This window comes from Canis lupus, chromosome 14 (genome assembly GCF_048164855.1).
Source record: "Canis lupus baileyi chromosome 14, mCanLup2.hap1, whole genome shotgun sequence".
Classification (NCBI taxonomy): domain Eukaryota; kingdom Metazoa; phylum Chordata; class Mammalia; order Carnivora; family Canidae; genus Canis; species Canis lupus.
In genome coordinates this window covers 10,917,672-10,937,244 of record NC_132851.1, presented here as the reverse complement: position 1 = coordinate 10,937,244, position 19,573 = coordinate 10,917,672, and the positions used below count along the sequence as shown (strand labels likewise).

Genomic DNA, 19,573 nt, shown 5'->3' with positions numbered 1-19,573 from the left:
AGAAGGCATTTAACTTTTTAATTTTGTACTCTTTGAAGCTGATGAGACCTTTGAACCCTCTTTTTCCCAGAAATATGTACATGTTTACATATACTCAATTTTACATACAATTTCATAGAATTCAAAAACCACATAAAACTTATCCCTCCATCAGTCTGGAGGCTGTTGGTCTCAGGTTTAATAAACCACTGATAATAGAGTGCTAAGAAAAGAACTATTAAGGACACTAAAAATCAAGGAGCAAATAAATGGATACAGAAAACTCACAAAGGTAAGGTCTGAAAAGTGAGACCCCTAATGTTATTATGAAACCAAGGAAAGAATGTTTCATGGAGTGATATGCAACAACAAATATAGTACAGGTGTAAAAAACACATTCATTAGACATGGCATTAGGTCTCCCTAGAAACCTTACTGGAATGATAGGGCATAGAAACCAAATTATGGTTTGAAGGACTGAATAAAGAGAAAGTAGAGAGAATAAACATTTTTACAAGTATTTTTTCAACAAATGTTCATTTGGTACCTATTATAGGCAAGGCAGTGTGCTAGACATCCTATCCATATCCTGGCCAAATATCTTATTTTTGAGAAACTTGGCTATACCCTTCTTACAACTCTCTTTCCCACCTCTAAACTCCTAAGCAGTAACTACTCTAACAAACAGCATTAATTTTCAACTGGCTGAATAGGTAAACCATATATTCTACCTTTTTTTATAGAGCTCAATAGATTAAAAGAGTGTTAGACTTACTACATGGGTCTTTTATAAATGTGACAAATCCTCCTATCACAAGAACTACAGTACTTTTTGAACAAGCCATTTCCACAGCTTTAATTCATGATGTTATACAATGGAATTCTTAAGGACACAGGTCCAGCTGACATGCCCTCCCCAAAAAATCTAAACAAAAAACTATCTTCAAGAGTCCTCCATCACCTTCTAACATCCTAAAAATGTGTTACTATAAGTCTTTGAAAGAAAAATCTGGGATCTCTTTAAAAGCCCTGAAACAGAACTTTTATTCCACAAAAGTCTGAAACCTTCATTTTCCAAATAAGTAAACTATACCCTATTAGTAGAATGAGCTGCCGAAGTCTACCTAAGGTACAGAAATTTTTCCAACACTTGAAAAATGACTTATAGTCCTTTGTGACAGTTTGTTAATGTTTATTATTAATGCTATTAACAATTCACTTAGTAAACAATTACTAAGCTCTTCCAAAATGTCTAGCACAAGAATAAAACAGGCTGGCCCTCCCTTCATTCTAGGAAACAAAATTTTAAAACTTAACAAATTGGATAAGGACTTCAATAATATGAGGACACAGAGTTAAAGGACCAGAAGTACATTTTGTTGCTTTTGTTGTTGTTTTTATTCTTTTTTTCAAAACATTTTGGCAAAGGGATAGGATAGGGTGGTCAAGGAAAGCTCTCCAAAATATATGACCTTTGAGGGAAATTCCGATACACGGTAATGTATAATGGTAGCAAGACTAGAGCAAGAAAGGAAAAACACTCCCAGTAGGAAGAAATAGCATCTGTCCAGCTCTAAGATAAGAGGAGCAGAACACATTTAGGGAATTCAACAAAAGCCAGCATAGCCAGCCCAAAGAGTAAGGGGCGAAATAATTAAGATAAAGTGGGAGTCATGGACAAGGAGCTAGATCATCTTTTTATAAAGCACTTAATGGTGTAAAAGCATTTTAACATGTTTTCTCTTTTGTTCAATCATACTTGTGAAGTAGTTTGTATTTATTATTCTAAATCCACTCCTCTTTACAATACCCAAGGGTAAGATCCAAGTTACCTACTAAATCATTACCTTATCTGCTAATAGGTCATATCTACTTGCTCCTATCATCTAAGAAACCGAATTGAACATACCTTCAAAGTAGCACTTTCTAAAAAGTATGAAATAATCGAAGAAAATTTTAAAAAGCATTAAAAGTAACAGCCACATATCTACCATCTGGCTTCCGAATATACAGTTGACAGAAGCCTTTTAAAACTATGTATTTTACAGGTCTGTCTTCTCCCTTAGACTGTAAATTCCCTAAAGGTAAGGACTGTGTGTTCCTTAATTTAATATACCCAAGATCTAGCACTAAGCAGCTAATACTTTTATTTAATATAATGAACTCCCCCAATACAGGTAGAAATACTGAGGTTACAGTGAGCTAGAGGCCACAAAACTAATGATAAATTACTGAATTCCGTTCAGGTATAAAGGAATTTTACCTTTTCCCACATATGTTTGCAATTTTGTAATATCTGAGAGAGACAGTCACCATCAAATGGCCAATATAACTTTCAGTCCACATGTTATCAGGTCACTGTTTAAGTATCTGAAGAAGGCATTCACTAAACAAATAAGCCATTAAAGCTACCGTTAAATAACGGGAAAAGAAATTTCAATTACACAACTATCATGCCTTAGAGAAACTCAAGGCTCTTAACCATGCTTCCCACTAAAGTTTTTAAGAACACAAAAATCTCTTGTAAAACGGGCTCAAAGTTTGGCTGCTTCCAGATTTAAAGAACACTCTCCCTTAAAGTAGAATGGGAAAAGAAGTCCATCACACTTGAGCATATACCTAAAATAACCAGTTCTTTTCCCCTTTCAGAAAAGGAATTACTGGCAGGAAGCAGAAAGAAAGTTGTGTTACGTGTCTAAGTGTGCTTTGAGGGGAATGGGGGAGCGGATATTGAAGAAGAGAAATGCGAGACCCAGTTTTGCAGAGAACGAAATGTAAAGTGGCACGTGGGAGGATCAATTTTGTTCACGGGTCTTCCACAGACCTTTAAAGCCCAGAGTCGTAACCCTCACACAGCTTAATGAAAGGCCTCGGAGGCCCTGTATTTCTCGGCTGCAGGGAAGCTTCGGCAGGGAACCACCCCGCCTCCTCCGCGCCTCCCAGCAGCCACACGACATGCGTGACGGCCCTCCCGTCTCAGAATGGAAGCCATCCTGGGCTACTGCACAGCGCGGCGGTACATGGGTCAGTCAGTCTATTGATGAGCACGGGCGGTGGGGAACACCACAGACTGCAATCGGCGGCCGGGCCAAGGAGAGGGTCAGCCTCAAAATCCACCTCGGCCACCTCCTCAGCTTGGCCGGTCCGGAGAGAGCTCCAGTGCGGAAGACAGACCAAAGAATCCAGGTCTCCGCCCGGCGGCACGTACTGCCGAACCGCTTCCCAGGGCTTTTGGTCTTTCCGCGCCCTCCCCGCCCGCAGTTACCTTCCCAAGTGACATCGTAAAGCTCTGAGACCTTCGCCATCTTCTCAGAACCTAGAGGCAGGGAATGAGAGGGCGGGGAGACACCGTCACGTGACCTGCGACCGGGCGGTGGCGAACTGCGACGCCCTTTCTCATTGGTCGAGAGGGCCGGAGGGGGCGGGATCCGCCGCGCACGTGCACGCGGCCCCCTGGCAGGGAAGTTGGGGAAGGGGGCGGGGCGAGCGGAGCGGAGCGGAGCGGAGCGGGCGGGGCGAGCTTGGCGGCTGGTGGCGTTCAGGGACTCTGAGGACGCCGTGACTTAAGGGCCGGAAGGTGAAGTCCGCCCAGGACGAGGTGACTTTTTTTACCAGGGATTTTTAGCAAATGCGGGTTGTTGTTTTTTTTGTTTTTTTGTTTTTTTTAATATGCGCCACTCCCGGCTTTTCATTTTTCCCTACGTAGGTGTATTCGTTTTCTTCCCACTCCCTAACCTTGTTCTCTTCATGCTCTGCTGCAATGTCACATCTGCTCCAGTCCTTTATTTGCCAGCTTTCCTCCTTCCGTAATGGGATTTGCTTTCCATTTTTCTTTTAGAATGTCCGACTAAACTGATGCACTCCAAAAATTTGTTTAAATCTCTCTGAGAGACTAAGCGAGATTCTGCCTTTACGCATTATGCTTGTGTGGCCGAGGACTGAGTAAATAAATGTTCACGTGAAGTCTTCTTGGCAACCTGGATCACCGTCTGCCATTCTAGATTTGAAAACTCGTAAGACCAGCCAACATGTAAATCCTTATAAATAAGTGAATGAATGAAATACGGAATAAATGTACAAAGGAGACGGTCCCAGTCCCTGCACTTGGCTCCTCCTCTACCACTTCACGGCGGGGAGCCTCCTTTCCCACCCTCACCCACCAAGCTATTTGCTTTCTGGAACCATTAGACCTAGTCTACTAGAGCTAGGGAGACGTGTCTGGAGTAGAAGAAAAGAAATTTAAATTCATATGCATATATTTAATATTTGAAACAATGGAAACATGAAATTGTAAAGGGAATATGTAAAATGAGGAAAGAAGGCAAAAAATCTCTACATTATAGCCATAGTTAAGGAACAATGAAGAGGCAATCAAGATAGGGAGAAAGGAGGGTCATATCCCACAAGCCAGGGGAGTAGAATTTAAAAAAGTAAAAGGAACTATCAATAGCATCAGCCACAGAGAAGTTACATAAGGACAGAAAAGACTATTGAACTTAGAAACTTGGAATCGATTCTGAATGAGCTTCATTCTCTGCAAACTTAACAGACCTTTTAGAAATTCTTCATTCAAAAAAATTAAAAACCTTCCACTCAGAAATTCATGTATTCTAATGCTTCAAGAAAACAATAGAACGAACACGAACTCTATCAGACAGATTTGAACCCAAACTCCAATATTTAGTAGCTGGTTGACTTTTGGAATGTATATCTCTGAGCATCCCATTTGCTCATGTATAAAAAGAAGCTAATTATAGTTATATAAAAAGAAAAATACCTACTTTGAATTGTTATCAAAATTAAAAGAGATATTGCATGGCACTCCCATGGAGGTACCAGTCCTTTGGCTATAAATACTACTTATATGCTGATGACTCCCAAATTCTCCTCTGAGACCCAGTTCTGCTTTCTTGACATATTCACTTAGATAGCTAATACACATCTCCAAGTTAACATATCCCAAACAGAATTCTGGATTCCTTCCACCACACCCCCCAAATAGGCTTCCCCACTGCAGTTGATGAAACTATCCACTTAGTTGCACAAACTAAAATTCTAGGAAGTATTGTCGATTCTCCACCTCCTATATGTAGCCTGTCGGTAAATACTGTATTGTACTTCCAAAACTTTTTCCAAGTCTACTTGCATCTCCACTGGTACTACTTCAGTCTAAGCCACAACCATCTCTCACCTTACTGACTGTAATAGCCTCTTAACTATGTTAGTTTCATTCTAGCTGTATAAAATCTATTTTCTATACTAGCAGCCCTACTGTCTTAAAAAAAAAAAAATCAGACCACAGAAGTCCTTTGCTTATGGCTCTCAAATGACTCCCCCAGGCAATGAAAGTATACTCTAAACACTACCACAGTTTATAGGGCTTTACTCAGTGTGGCTCTCTCCTACATCTCTCACCTCATCTACTATTCTTTCTTTTTTTTTTTTTTTTTTTTTTTGAATCTTTATTTTTTTATTTTTTTTTTATTGGTGTTCAATTTACTAACATACAGAATAACACCCAGTGCCCGTCACCCATTCACTCCCACCCCCCGCCCTCCTCCCCTTCTACCACCCCTAGTTCGTTTCCCAGAGTTAGCAGTCTTTACGTTCTGTCTCCCTTTCTGATATTTCCCACCCATTTCTTCTCCCTTCCCTTATTTTCCCTTTCACTATTATTTATATTCCCCAAATGAATGAGAACATATAATGTTTGTCCTTCTCCGACTGACTTACTTCACTCAGCATAATACCCTCCAGTTTTTTTTTTTTTTTATTGGTGTTCAATTTACTAACATACGGAATAACCCCCAGTGCCCGTCACCCATTCACTCCCACCCCCCGCCCTCCTCCCCTTCCAACACCCCTAGTTCGTTTCCCAGAGTTAGCAGTCTTTACGTTCTGTCTCCCTTTCTGGAATTTCCCACACATTTCTTCCCCCTTCCCTTATATTCCCTTTCACTATTATTTATATTCCCCAAATGAATGAGAACATATAATGTTTGTCCTTCTCCGACTGGCTTACTTCACTCAGCATAATACCCTCCAGTTCCATCCACGTTGAAGCAAATGGTGGGTATTTGTCATTTCTAATAGCTGAGTAATATTCCATTGTATACATAGACCACATCTTCTTTATCCATTCATCTTTCGTTGGACACCGAGGCTCCTTCCACAGTTTGGCTATCGTGGCCATTGCTGCTAGAAACATCGGGGTGCAAGTGTCCCGGCGTTTCACTGCATCTGTATCTTTGGGGTAAATCCCCAGCAGTGCAATTGCTGGGTCGTAGGGCAGGTATATTTTTAACTGTTTGAGGAACCTCCACACAGTTTTCCAGAGTGGCTGCACCAGTTCACATTCCCACCAACAGTGTATGAGGGTTCCCTTTTCTCCACATCCTCTCCAACATTTGTTGTTTCCTGCCTTGTTAATTTTCCCCATTCTCACTGGTGTGAGGTGGTATCTCATTGTGGTTTTGATTTGTATTTCCCTGATGGCAAGTGATGCAGAGCATTTTCTCATGTGCATGTTGGCCATGTCTATGTCTTCCTCTGTGAGATTTCTGTTCATGTCTTTTGCCCATTTCATGATTGGATTGTTTGTTTCTTTGGTGTTGAGTTTAATAAGTTCTTTATAGATCTTGGAAACTAGCCCTTTATCTGATATGTCATTTGCAAATCTCTTCTCCCATTCTGTAGGTTGTCTTTGAGTTTTGTTGACTGTATCCTTTGCTGTGCAAAAACTTCTTATCTTGATGAAGTCCCAATAGTTCATTTTTGCTTTTGTTTCTTTTGCCTTCGTGGATGTATCTTGCAAGAAGTTACTGTGGCCGAGTTCAAAAACGGTGTTGCCTGTGTTCTTCTCTAGGATTTTGATGGAATCTTGTCTCACATTTAGATCTTTCATCCATTTTGAGTTTATCTTTGTGTATGGTGAAAGAGAGTGGTCTAGTTTCATTCTTCTGCATGTGGATGTCCAATTTTCCCAGCACCATTTATTGAAGAGACTGTCTTTCTTCCAATGGATAGTCTTTCCTCCTTTATCGAATATTAGTTGCCCATAAAGTTCAGGGTCCACTTCTGGATTCTCTATTCTGTTCCACTGATCTATGTGTCTGTTTTTGTGCCAGTACCACGCTGTCTTGATGACCACAGCTTTGTAGTACAACCTGAAATCTGGCATTGTGATGCCCCCAGATATGGTTTTCTTTTTTAAAATTCCCCTGGCTATTCGGGGTCTTTTCTGATTCCACACAAATCTTAAAATAATTTGTTCTAACTCTCTGAAGAAAGTCCATGGTATTTTGATAGGGATTGCATTAAACGTGTATATTGCCCTGGGTAACATTGACATTTTCACAATATTAATTCTGCCAATCCATGAGCATGGAATATTTTTCCATCTCTTTGTGTCTTCCTCAATTTCTTTCAGAAGTGTTCTATAGTTTTGAGGGTATAGATCCTTTACATCTTTGGTTAGGTTTATTCCTAGGTATCTTATGCTTTTGGGTGCAATTGTAAATGGGATTGACTCCTTAATTTCTCTTTCTTCAGTCTCATTGTTAGTGTATAGAAATGCCACTGACTTCTGGGCATTGATTTTGTATCCTGGCACGCTACCGAATTGCTGTATGAGTTCTAGCAATCTTGGGGTGGAGACTTTTGTGTTTTCTATGTAGAGTATCATGTCATCAGCTAAGAGGGAGAGTTTGACTTCTTCTTTGCCAATTTGAATGCCTTTAATGTCTTTTTGTTGTCTGATTGCTGAGGCTAGGACTTCCAGTACTATGTTGAACAGCAGTGGTGAGAGTGGACATCCCTGTCTTGTTCCTGATCTTAGGGGAAAGGCTCCCAGTGCTTCCCCATTGAGAATGATATTTGCTGTGGGCTTTTCATAGATGGCTTTTAAGATGTCGAGGAATGTTCCCTCTATCCCTACACTCTGAAGAGTTTTGATCAGGATACTATTCTTTCTTCACTAAACCCCAGCCATTCTCGCCTACTTACTATTCCTCAAACATTCCAAACTCCTCTCTGCCTTGGGTCTGGCATTTGCCCAATATCCCTTTTCCTGGAATGTTCCTCTCATAGCTTTAAGTTGCTGTCTTATTTTTGTCTCTTATATCTCAGTTTTATTTAAAACTATCTACTTACAGGGAGGCCTTTCTTGATTATCCAATAACAAGTGACTCCTAGTTAATGCCTATTACATCATTATAACACTTACCACTTTGATTTTTTTTGTTTACTTATTTTCTGTATTTTTGATTGTTACATAAATTCCTTGAGAGTATGGACTTTGTCATTTTAGCCTTGGAACATCCAACCTAGTAAAGCACCTGGCATACAGTAGATGTTTGTTGAATGAGTGAATTAGATACTCAAAAAACAACAACTTGAATTCGTGATTATTAGGATAATATTTCATAGTAGTGCACATATGAACTTTACTCCTTGGTTATGGATAGGATGTTCTCTTTTTATATCTGATATTTTCCTAAAAATTATAAACACAGTTGGGACCATACCAATTCATTTTACATCTCCCAGCTCCTTACCACAATATGTGGCATATGTATATGTGACATACATCTACAAATTAATATTTGTAGACTAAACTAAATTGTTTATGCCTAACATTTTGTTGAATTTTTTGAGTAGGTGAAAGCTCAACAAAATGTCTTTTAAATACAATGGATATTAACAGAACTAATTAAGAGAGTAAATATTCTCTAGTCATTTCAACTAAATGCCCTTGTGAATAGCTGCTAGTGTCTCTCAGGCAGTAAACTATGTCACTATGTTAAAGGAGGTCATTTTTAGGATCTCTGACCTGGAAACTTGAATGATTTTATTTTAGACTTAGAAGGTATTTATGAATCATTAAAACTGTACTTTTCAAAACTTTTTTGCCTGCAACCTATATTAAGGAATACATTTGACATTACGCAGTATGTGTCCATATATATAAAACTGAAACAAAATTTACAGGCTAAAAAAAAAAAATTTAGACTATGATGTGTGTATATTTTCTATTCAAATTGAGTCGATTTCCTTTTTTTTTTTTATATATAAAAACTATTTGCAACCCATTAGTGGGGTAATTGCCATACTTTGAAAAACTAATGAACTTTGTGTATGTTTTCTAATCTGAGGCCCTGATGTGATAGGATTTACTCAACTTTTTCCACTAGTAGGACAAAGGGGAAATGCATATGAAGGAGATAAGCTGTTTAAATCTTAGATAAAAGGTGAAATACTTAAAGGAAAAATATATTTAAGTAGAATTTTTTTTTTTTTTTAACAACAGTACTTTCTGAATCGGGGGAAGTGACTGTGTTTACATATTGTAACATTTCAGATGTCTAATAAAACTTGCCCTCCTCCGGAACACTCAGGAAAAAACTGGTATGTAAGTGACAAAAATTCTTTATTCTTCTTTATTCTATTTTATGATGTGATTATAAATGTAAATAAAAAATGTCTTCCATAGATAAAACCATAACCCTGAGAACATAAACATCATACTCTCTATAAATCTACCTTTATAGAATATTTTCAAAATTTTCTATTATAGAATATTTTCAAAATTTTCTCTCTCACCTTCACTCCTTTGAAAAAGTATTCGTTCATGTATGTTAAAAATATTTAATCCAGTTTCTCTGATTGAACACTGCCCAGTATTGGTGACAAATATCAAGGAAATATCCAAGCAGCCAAATATTAAATTATGCCATGTTAGACACCATGGGAAATAACTGTCTCATTTAATGATCTCAGTAGATCAATGAAAAAGGCACATGAATATGATCTATGACTTGCTTTTTTTATATAACACTCTCATGATTTTCATTTTTTTACAAGCTTATGTTTGAATAATTAGAACAATAATACATCAGAATGAACTAGTCAGAAAGGAATAACTTTGAATAAGCCTACACTTTCTTTAAGGTAGAATAAGCTTTATCAAGCTAGATTGGCCTATGAAGCTCTTTGAAGTGCTTCTCTTTTATGGTCAAAGTTTACTTAATTCAATTAATAACTTCAGATATTATGAAAGACTAAAGCAACTTCTTATATGTAATAAACCTTATGGCATTTATAAAATGGACATCATACAACAGGACAGCGTAATGCCATTTGAATTGATTTTGCAGTATCCAACATCATCATCATTTATTTAGAATCTACTATCTGCTTTGTTCCATCTTAATCATACTGAATTAAAATATCCCATAATATATAGCATAGTTTATAACCTCTATTTACTGTGACAATTATCCATGAAAGTAAATTGGTCTCACTACAAGTCTCATATAAAATTTATTATAGCTTTTAAATCATGTTATTGTTTCTAATTAGTGAATCATAGCCATAAATCCCTTTGTATTTAAGGCAAAATATTGCTTATTTCATCTTCATTCCATGTCAATAGATTTTCACTGTGACACATTCACATTTGGAAGGAAGTTTTCCTTAGAGTTTTATTTACCAAAAGCCAGATTAACATGAAGTTGTTTTAGGAACCTTCTGAACATTGTTTATTACATTTTTAAAAGATTATGTAATTTAATATGTCCCAGCCTCCAAACACAAGAGTCTATACCCCCTTTGCTGGCCCAACTGTAGCATTTAGGCACTTCTAGTTTTTCCAACTTTGCTATCATATGCAATATATGTCTTAATATGTGCCAGAAGTTCATTTCACATCCAATTATATTATTTTAGAAAGCAAAGGAGAGTCTCTGGGAAACATTTCCAGTGAGATCACTTTGGTTCTTTCACAGTAGAATTCACAAACTGATAATTACCCCTCTGTGCCATAGTTGTAACATTGAACAGGAAAGTACATCCAGAAAGAGTACACCCAGAATTTCTCCCACATGAGCAATAAATTAGAGTTGTTTCTTTTTAAGATTTATAACCATACTTAAAAGTCCACTTTTTCAAATGATATTTATTTAATTTCCCCAAAGTGCATATTCTGTTCTCATACATACATCTGTATATATGTAGAAGTCTTTGTGCAAAAATGTATTTTTGTAAATATCCCTTTTGGGTACCAAACATCCAGGAGTCTCTGTAAACTATTATAGTAACCTGATGGTCTCGGGAACCCATCTAGACTCCATTTTCTACAATAGAAGTATAACCTAATTCTATACTTAAAAAATGTTCAAAAAAGTATTCACAATAAATAACTTTCATTATGGGTAAGCTCACACAAAAATATACCGAATATTGGGGTGCCTGGGTGGCTCAGTCAGTTAAGCATCTGCTTTCAGCTCAGGTTGTAGTCTCAGGGTCCTACGATCCAGAGCCCATGTGGGGCTCCCTGCTTCATAAAACTTCCCAGTAGGGAGTCAGCTTCTCCTTCTCCCTCTGTGCCTCCCCCTTCCCCACTTGTGTACATTCTCTCTTTCTCTCTCTAAATAAAATATTTTAAAAATATCTGAATATCAACTTTATACATTTTTTAAGTACATGTTATTCTGTTACAAATTAAATTTTAATTTTTCTACAGATTTGTTAGCATCATTCTAGCTGCAAGTGTCTTAAGTTGTTCATTCAGACCTATAGTTTTGATGTACCTTACCCTTGCCATCAGGCCACAATATCATTTACTTTACTGGTCATCTTTTTCTTTCCATGGTCATGCCAACCACTCTTGGTTAGAATTCACTTAAATGCCAATAGCAATACTGAGACAACATGTCCATCTTATTTTTCAGATCATAAATAATATGCTTTTTTGCATGTAGGAGGGCTTAGTCAACCCCTTAAATTTGTTTGGAAAAAAAGACTGGTTTCCCAGCAGAATTTTGCTAAGAAAACTGTCCACCCCCTAAGTCCATTCTACCAGCCTCATCTATCTCTATCTCATAGTGTGGAAGCACATGATCTCAAATGTTTTTTAAACATAATTTTTAAAAATTGTAGTTAAAATTCTTTTTTTTTTTAAGATGTTATTTATTTGAGAGTAAGAAAGAAGGAGAGAGCATGAGCAGGGCAAGGGGCAAAGGGAGAAGCAAACTCCCCCCTGAACGGGGAGCCCGACTCAAGACTCAATCCCAGGACCCTGAGATCATGACCTGACATGAAGGCAGACATTGAACTGACTAAGCCACCCAGTTGTCCCTAAAATTCTTTTTTTTTTAAATTGAAGTATAATTAGCATAGTGTTATATATTAGTTTCAGGTGTACAATGCAATGATTCAACAATTCCATACAGTACTTAGTGCTCATCATAAGCAGTGCATTTATGTGCAAAATGGACCAGGAACACTGCTGGAAGGTTCTGTCCTTGACCCCTGGAGTTTGGTGAGATCCATAGTCACAAAAAGCTTTGAAATTTATTTCCCAGATTGTATGTTACAGGGTTCGGATGTTTGCCCTTACCAGGTAACCGGGGTGGGGAGATAGGGGTTCACTAACTCTTCTCTGGGGAGAGGCCTGTGCTGTCACTTATTTGTTGGGTGACTGGGCAAGTTTCTTAACCTTTCTGAGCCTGTTTCCTTATCTGTGAAATGTGTCTAATATTTGTATCTACCTTATAAGGCTGTTGTAAAGATGAAAAAAAGATATGTAAATATAAGTGGCAGATAGTGTTGTTAATATCACTGACAATAAAACCGTTTACAAAGGGAAAAAAATAAACAGTGCATTCTTAATCCCCTTTATCTATTTCTATGAAATAGATATAGATTTCATCTATATCTATGAAATAGATACTCACCTCCTCTCTGGGAGTCACCTGTTTATTCTCTGTATTTAAGAGTCTGCCTTTTTATTTGTTTATTTGTTTTGTTTATTTGTTTCCGTTTTTCTTTGTTTTGTTGCTTAGATTCCACGTATTAGTGAAATCATAAGGTATTTGTTTTTCTTTGCCTTATTTCACTTAGAATTATATCCTCTAGGTCCATCTATGTTGTTGGGAATGGCAAGATCTTATTCTTCTTTATGGCTCAGTAATTTTCCATTGTCCATATATACCACATACATCTTCTTTATCCATTTATCTATGGATGGATACTTGACTTGCTTCCATACTTTGATTATTGTAAATAATGCTGCAATAGGGGTCCATATATCTTTTCAAATTAGTGTTTTTGCTGTCTTTGTGTAAATAGTAGTGGAATTACTGGGTTATATGGATTATAATATTGGATTATAATATTATAATATGGATTATACTGGATTATAATATTTTTGAGGAACTTCCATACTGTTTTCCACAGTGGATGCATCAATTTACATTCCTACCAACAGTACAGAGGGGTTCCTTTTTCTTCACATCCTCACCAGCAGTTGTTATTTCATGTCTTTGAGTTTAACCATGCTGATAGGTGTAAGGTCATATCTCCTTGTGGTTCTTTATCTTGAAACTGTGAGGTAAGGAACAGTATAAGTGAGCTTCAAAAGCTGCCACTCAGTTCAAATTTCTGTCACCTCACTAGAAATTGACCAATATAGTATTTTAATTTCCTTCTACCATTATGGTTCCGTTACAGATTCTTTTCCATCTTTTAATAATGGGCTTGAGCATTTATGTGGGTGGGGTGGGAACCACAACAGTCAGAAGGGAGTGATTCCAATTGATGTAGTTTTTCTAGCAATAGAGAAATGGAATATTAAAAATAACCTCAGTCTAATCTTGAGAAAACATCGGACAAACCCAGATTGAGAGTCATTCTATGAGAATAACTGACCGGTACTCATCAGAGAGTGGCAGTGACATTATATAAATCCTCTCCTAAGCTTTTAGGCAAATGCTTAGTGTTAAATGCCCATGGACAGATTCTAATGTCATATATGTAGTGAAATTAAGTGCACAGACTTAAGAGTTATAAAAGAGTTCCCAAAGTAGTTTGTATTAGTTATAAATTGTATATACCATGTCATAGAGGGCATGGAGTTTCATTACATTCCAAGCAATAGATAATTTGCCAGCATACATGTACATTACTCTCTTCTACAGAACCTGCTGGGTTTTAATCTGAGGTTGCTCATTCTAGCTATGTGGTTAAGCAATTTGAGCAAATTGTCTTACTTCATTGAATCCTAGTTTCCCTATATGTCAAATAAGCATATTAATACTTGCTGATTATAACAAGGATTATAAGTAATAAACACTGGAATTTATCACACAGAGTCTGGCATGTGGTACAATAATAGTATTATATACCAATTATTGAGTACTTACTGTGTACTTGGCACTTTACAAATTGCTCTTTGTAGATTATTTCAAACAACAATCCCACTTTACAGATGAAGTAACAGTTTAGAGAGGTTAAATAATTTCCCCCAAACACATTATTATACAATGTCCTTCACATAATAGGATTTTATTTAAAAAAAATAGCTTTGTCGTCTGGGTACTCCTGGAAGGGAAAGCTTGGGGAGGGAAAGCTTTCAGACCACAATGCATATTTGATGCCTGTGAAACAAAAGAGAGTAGGAAGCTGGATTGGACAGAAATAGCCTCACACCATGATTTAGATCTGACAAAGTATCAGCCAAATTCAATGAGAAAAGCTCCTGAGCAAAGACTTCCCATTAGAGAAGTGCTATACTGGGTAGAAATGGCCAGGCCCTAGAACCCTCACAAGGTTCAGTCATTGAGGAAGGTACCTGGAGGAGCATGACCCCAGCTCAGAAGCTGAGATGAATTTTGAAGGCTTTAAGAGCTGGAAGCTGGCTGGTGCACTCCTTGCAATTAAATAGCAAGTTCTTTCTTGAAGGGAGATTCTAACAGAGCACCTCCCTAGCTGCCACAGTAGCATTCTTATTATTATTCCATCCTGGGTGTAATCTTCCATTTTTGTGGAGAAGCAGGTCTCACATGGAAATTTTATTTCAACTCCACAGAATGTTGTTCTCCGGTGTGTGATTAAGGTGTGTGATTAATAGCTCGGCAGTGGTTGCTTTGCATTGAAGAAAAGACATAGTAGATTATAGATAGCTCAAAGAGACTTGAAAATTTGCTTATTTTTTTATGAGACACTAATCAGTAATTATCCATTCTTTTCTTGGGATGGGAATTAATGCTACTACCATTGATAAATTATCTAGGATTTCATATTTCTTTTTTCAGTCAGATTCCAAATATATACAAATAATTTAGAATTTTTAAACATCTTTCCAAGAATAATAGTATAACTCTGTAAAATGGCAGCATTTCTAAAATTCTTTTTTTTTTAAGATTTTACTTATCCACAAGAGACATAGAGAGAGGCAGAGGGAGGAGAAGCAGGCTCCGTGCAGGGAGGAGGACTAAAGAGACTTCTAAAGAGTCAGAGGACTTCATTGTGGAACAGTATAAACGTCTCCGCCAGAGGGATGGCTCTGGAGTAACCAAGTCTTCATGGAGGATTACAGTGCGACAACTTGAGAGCATGATCCATCTCTCTGAAGCAATGGCTCGAATGCACTGCTGTGATGAGGAACTGAGGTCTCCTGCAACTTGCAAGCCATGTGAGTGACATATTTTAGTACTGGTCCTCTCATCCCCAGTCAAGACTTCAGATCCAGCTGACATTGTGACTGCAATGATACATGGTTAGCCAGAACAACTCAGCTGAGCAGCTGAGCTGTTGCCAAATTCCCGACTCACAGAAACTGTGTCAGATAACAATTGTTTATTATTGCTTCAAGCTGCCAGTTTTGGGAATAAAGTGCTATACAACAATAGATAACTAATACTCCAAACAATCAGAAAGGATGCAGAAACTGGCTTATTGCTCATGCAGCATCCTGGAGCCTCCTCTGCTATCGTAAGCATCATCCTTTAGTTTGGGGAGGGTAGGTGATTCTGGGTAAATGGCTATTTATCAGTGAATGCAAAGTACTTTAATAACTTACCAACCAGTACAGCCATATCAGTTATACATCAGTCATGCTTATGTATATCCTGATGAGTTTTGAAAAACAAACCCAGAAAAATGAGGTTCCTGACTTCCCAGTTTTCTTCCCTGACACTCTCTCCATGAGACAGGAGGGTGGAGGAGGGTGAGGCAAGTTTCACGCTCAGAGAGATGGGCAGAGAAAGAGAATATCACTTCTTACCTTAAGATTGTTATCCTACTGCCTCGTTTCTAGAGAAATTGACCACTAAAGAACAGTTATATTGGCTGGGATGTGATTATTTCATCAAAGTTCAATAGGCTCTAATTAATAGCTCTTTGTTCTGATTCCATGATGCTAAAGCAACACTTTGGTTTGCTTTTCTGAGGACGTAGATACCTTGAAAAGGGTATTTTCCTCACAAAGCCAATATATTCTACTTCATATTTTGTATCTCTTTCCTAGAGAGACCTCCTTGCCTGATTTGCCCAGATCAGGATTAGGTGCCCTGCTCATATGCTCCAGTATTTCCTCTCCTTGTAGCACTTACCCCACTGTATTATAATCCTTATATATCATCATTTGTGTCTATCACTAGACTCTAAGCTCCATTCAACATCTGTGCGTCATGTTCATGAACTGTCCCAAGAGACTCAATAATTATTTGTGGAAAGACAGAAGCTTCATTAGACCAATGCTGATTTGGGGCTTTATGAACCAGTAAAATTTCCAGGAAAAAGGTAAAGGAGCCAATATAAGTTGCCAACTTTTTATTTTGCTAAGTGAGGACATTAAAAGTAATAACTGCAATTTAGCTTCCCATAATTTCATCTTAAAATTACTATTTTAACAGCAAAGGAGAGTCATAGGGTTCAATAAGAATAGTCCCTGAAAAGGAATAAATTTAACTTCTTTACCAGAGATCAATGACAGCTTCTACTTGAATTGGCACCACATGGCAGACATATTTAAGAATGGCTGAAAACTTCTTAAATCCCTTCCTACTCTCAGAGAAGTCAGTTTGAAATAATAACTCAGCTATTTTCAAAGTGGCAACTTCTAGATTTTTTTTTTTTTTTTTTTTTTTTTTTTAAGAAACACTCCCGGGACACCTGGATGGCTCAGCGGTTAAGCATCTGCCTTCATCTCAGAGCATGATCCTGGAGTCCCAGGATCGAGTCCCACATCGAGCTCCCTGCATGGAGTCTGCTTCTCCCTCTGCCTATGTTCCTGCTTTTCTCTCTCTCTGTCTCCCTCTCTCTCTCTCTCTCTTTTTTTCTCTCTCTCTCTCTCAGTGTGTCTCTCATGAATAAATAAAATCTTTAAAAAAAGAAAAAGAAACAATCCCAAATAGCTAAAAGTTGGTTTCCTATTCTTATCATCTGTGTCTTTAAAGAAAAAAAGTCACTGAACATCTTGGCACATGATTCTCAGCTGGGACTTACTATCCTCTTCAAGATTTTTCACTCTTTCCCAAAAAAAATCCCTGAAGGAGTGAACATACTAGAAAGTAGGAAAAGTAGGAACTATTATAATTTTGTTTGTCTTTAAAACATGTTTGGGGAAGGGTTGCTCCAGTCTGATGTAAGAAGAAAAATAAAATTATAGTTGAAGTATCGCATGACGCAAAACATTTCTGGCAAATTTATGTTGAATATAGCTCTTGTCTCATAAATTCAACAAAATTCATTTTGATTAAGTTTTACACTAAAGCAACATAAATGTATTATTTTTATTTCATTTTACAAATCACAAAAATTCTTGACAGAACAGTGGATATGTAAAGAACATTTTTATTAGAACTGGAACAGAAGGTACTTATCTGCAAATACGTGTGGTATCGACAAATGGCAAAGACAATAAAGAAAACACAGAAGCTATGTTTCTATTTTAAATGTCACTTATTTTGAGAACCCATGGGATAAATTACAGCAGCCTTGGGAAAGCAGAGACATTAAAATTAGGAGATGGAAAAGATGAAATCAGTGATGATGTAATCTAGACCCCTGATGACACAGGAGACTCCCTTAAAGATTCTGCCTGCATGCTGTGTCTTTTGTAATGCTTCAGGCAAGGAGAGATTTCTGAATCTGACTTGTGCCTTCACAAATCTGCTTTCTTCTTATTTTTATTTTGCTTTGTATTATAACTTTCTTGCTGTCCTGAGGCGGAAAAAAGTGAAAAAGGCCTTAATATTCTGGTTTTAGTCCATTTTTTCCTACAATAGTACACTAAATAGAATACTGAAAATAAAAGCATATTATTTTCTGCTATAAAACAATTTCACAAGTAAATTTCACAGCTAAAGTCCAGCCTCTCAATAAAGTAGTAGATCAACAATATCCATATGCAGGAATAAAACTTAGAAATCTTATGTATTATATAGATCTTTATATATTGTAAACTTTCAAGATGAATTATGTTTTTTTTTTTTACAGAGAGTTTTTTTGCCTCATCATAATTATTTGAAAATAAAAGAGTAAAACATTTAACTCTGGTTTGACGTACATAACATGTATAATCTGATTTGTGCAAAGTAATCTGTTTTAATGTATTGGTTGTCTCAATTATGATGCCACGTAATATATTAATTAAAGGAACAACTGAGTAGCCAGAAATGGTATTTATGATTATTATCATTAATCTAGCCTGATTCAATATATGTAGAGTGCATAAGAAGTCACACTTACACTATATATTTTTTAAAATGTAAGCTGGTCTTGCAGGTTTTCATTTAATTCATGAATAGCTAATAACACTTTTAACCATTAATCTTGAACAAAAGTTTTCACATTCTAAAAATGCTAGGAAATGAAAAAAAAAATGCTGTTGATGATATCAATTATTTATATCATTTATATCATGATAAGAGTTAAATATTTTTAAACTATCAGAAGCTAACTTTGGTTTATCAGTTAAAGCACAGTTATAATTGTCAGTATAATATCATTAAGTAGATACTTTGGTGTCAGCACAAACAAGATTATCAACCTAAGCTGCATGCTAAACACAATTAGCCAAATTAAACCAAAGTTCAACCAAAGTACACTGGTCTGATTCTGAGTGTTCTTTTCTAAAGTTTCAGATTACAGTCACTTTAGAGCAGTTACATTAGTTAACTTAAATATATATTTTTTTTTAGTTAGAAAAGAATTTTTTTATGATTTGAGTGCGGGGGGGAGTACATATACTCAAAGTATAAAAACTTTCTATTGAAAGCAGAGCTTCTGAAATATGTCTTTGAATTACCAGTGGACAAACCTCTGAGAAAACCATTGTTTCCAAAGAAATTGTCACTAAGGGATAGAACTCAAATGAAATAGTAGGGATACAAATAATGATCTGAATAAAATCACTGAATACATGACACAAATATAGAGACATGCTATTTCTCACAGTTACTGCCAAAAAAGAAATTCAATTAAATTGTTTTTTTCAAGTGCAGTTTATATATTAAAACAGTGATATTCCTTGGAATTCTAAAATTTTGACTTGATTTCTGACTTTACCAATTGTTCCTAACATGACCTGGCATAAGTCCTTTATTATCTCATTTGCTAGAAGATAATACCTACCTCAAAGGGCTATTAAAAAGATTAAATGTGAAAATGTCTGTGAAGGCATAGCACAATACCTGACATGAATAAAATAAAACTTTAAGGGTTAAAAATAATCACTGTAATGAAGTCATCATTTCATGGACTGCTTCTGTTTTCTTTTCCATTCATCATTCAACTCTAGTACAGGATGATC

General features: G+C 36.8%; 1 protein-coding gene and 1 long non-coding RNA gene across 7 annotated transcripts in view; one reads left to right on the top strand and one right to left on the bottom strand.

Moving 5' to 3' along the window:
- EMC2 (ER membrane protein complex subunit 2) overlaps positions 1-3,382 on the bottom strand; it is a 176,774-nt gene extending 173,392 nt beyond the window's left edge. For 2 of the 3 annotated variants that reach the window (XR_012006674.1, XM_072774242.1), the window contains exon 1: positions 3,245-3,382. Coding sequence is in view for 1 of the 3 variants with exons in the window: in XM_072774242.1 (XP_072630343.1) it covers positions 3,245-3,284 (40 nt within the window). In the remaining 2 variants the exon portion in view is untranslated. The remainder of the gene's footprint in view (positions 1-3,244) is intronic. The other variant, XR_012006676.1, reaches the window with a different exon arrangement.
- A 79-nt stretch (positions 3,383-3,461) lies between these two features.
- LOC140603708 (uncharacterized) overlaps positions 3,462-19,573 on the top strand; it is a 32,743-nt gene continuing 16,631 nt past the window's right edge. Inside the window, exons 1-6 of one of the 4 annotated variants that reach the window (XR_012006663.1) lie at positions 3,462-3,577; positions 3,818-3,992; positions 9,287-9,384; positions 15,180-15,451; positions 16,419-16,560; positions 16,916-18,438. This is a non-coding gene — a long non-coding RNA (uncharacterized lncRNA). Of the gene's footprint in view, positions 3,578-3,817; positions 4,010-9,286; positions 9,385-15,179; positions 15,751-16,418; positions 16,561-16,915; positions 18,439-19,573 lie in introns of those variants that run through there. The other 3 variants (XR_012006662.1, XR_012006664.1, XR_012006665.1) reach the window with 3 other exon arrangements.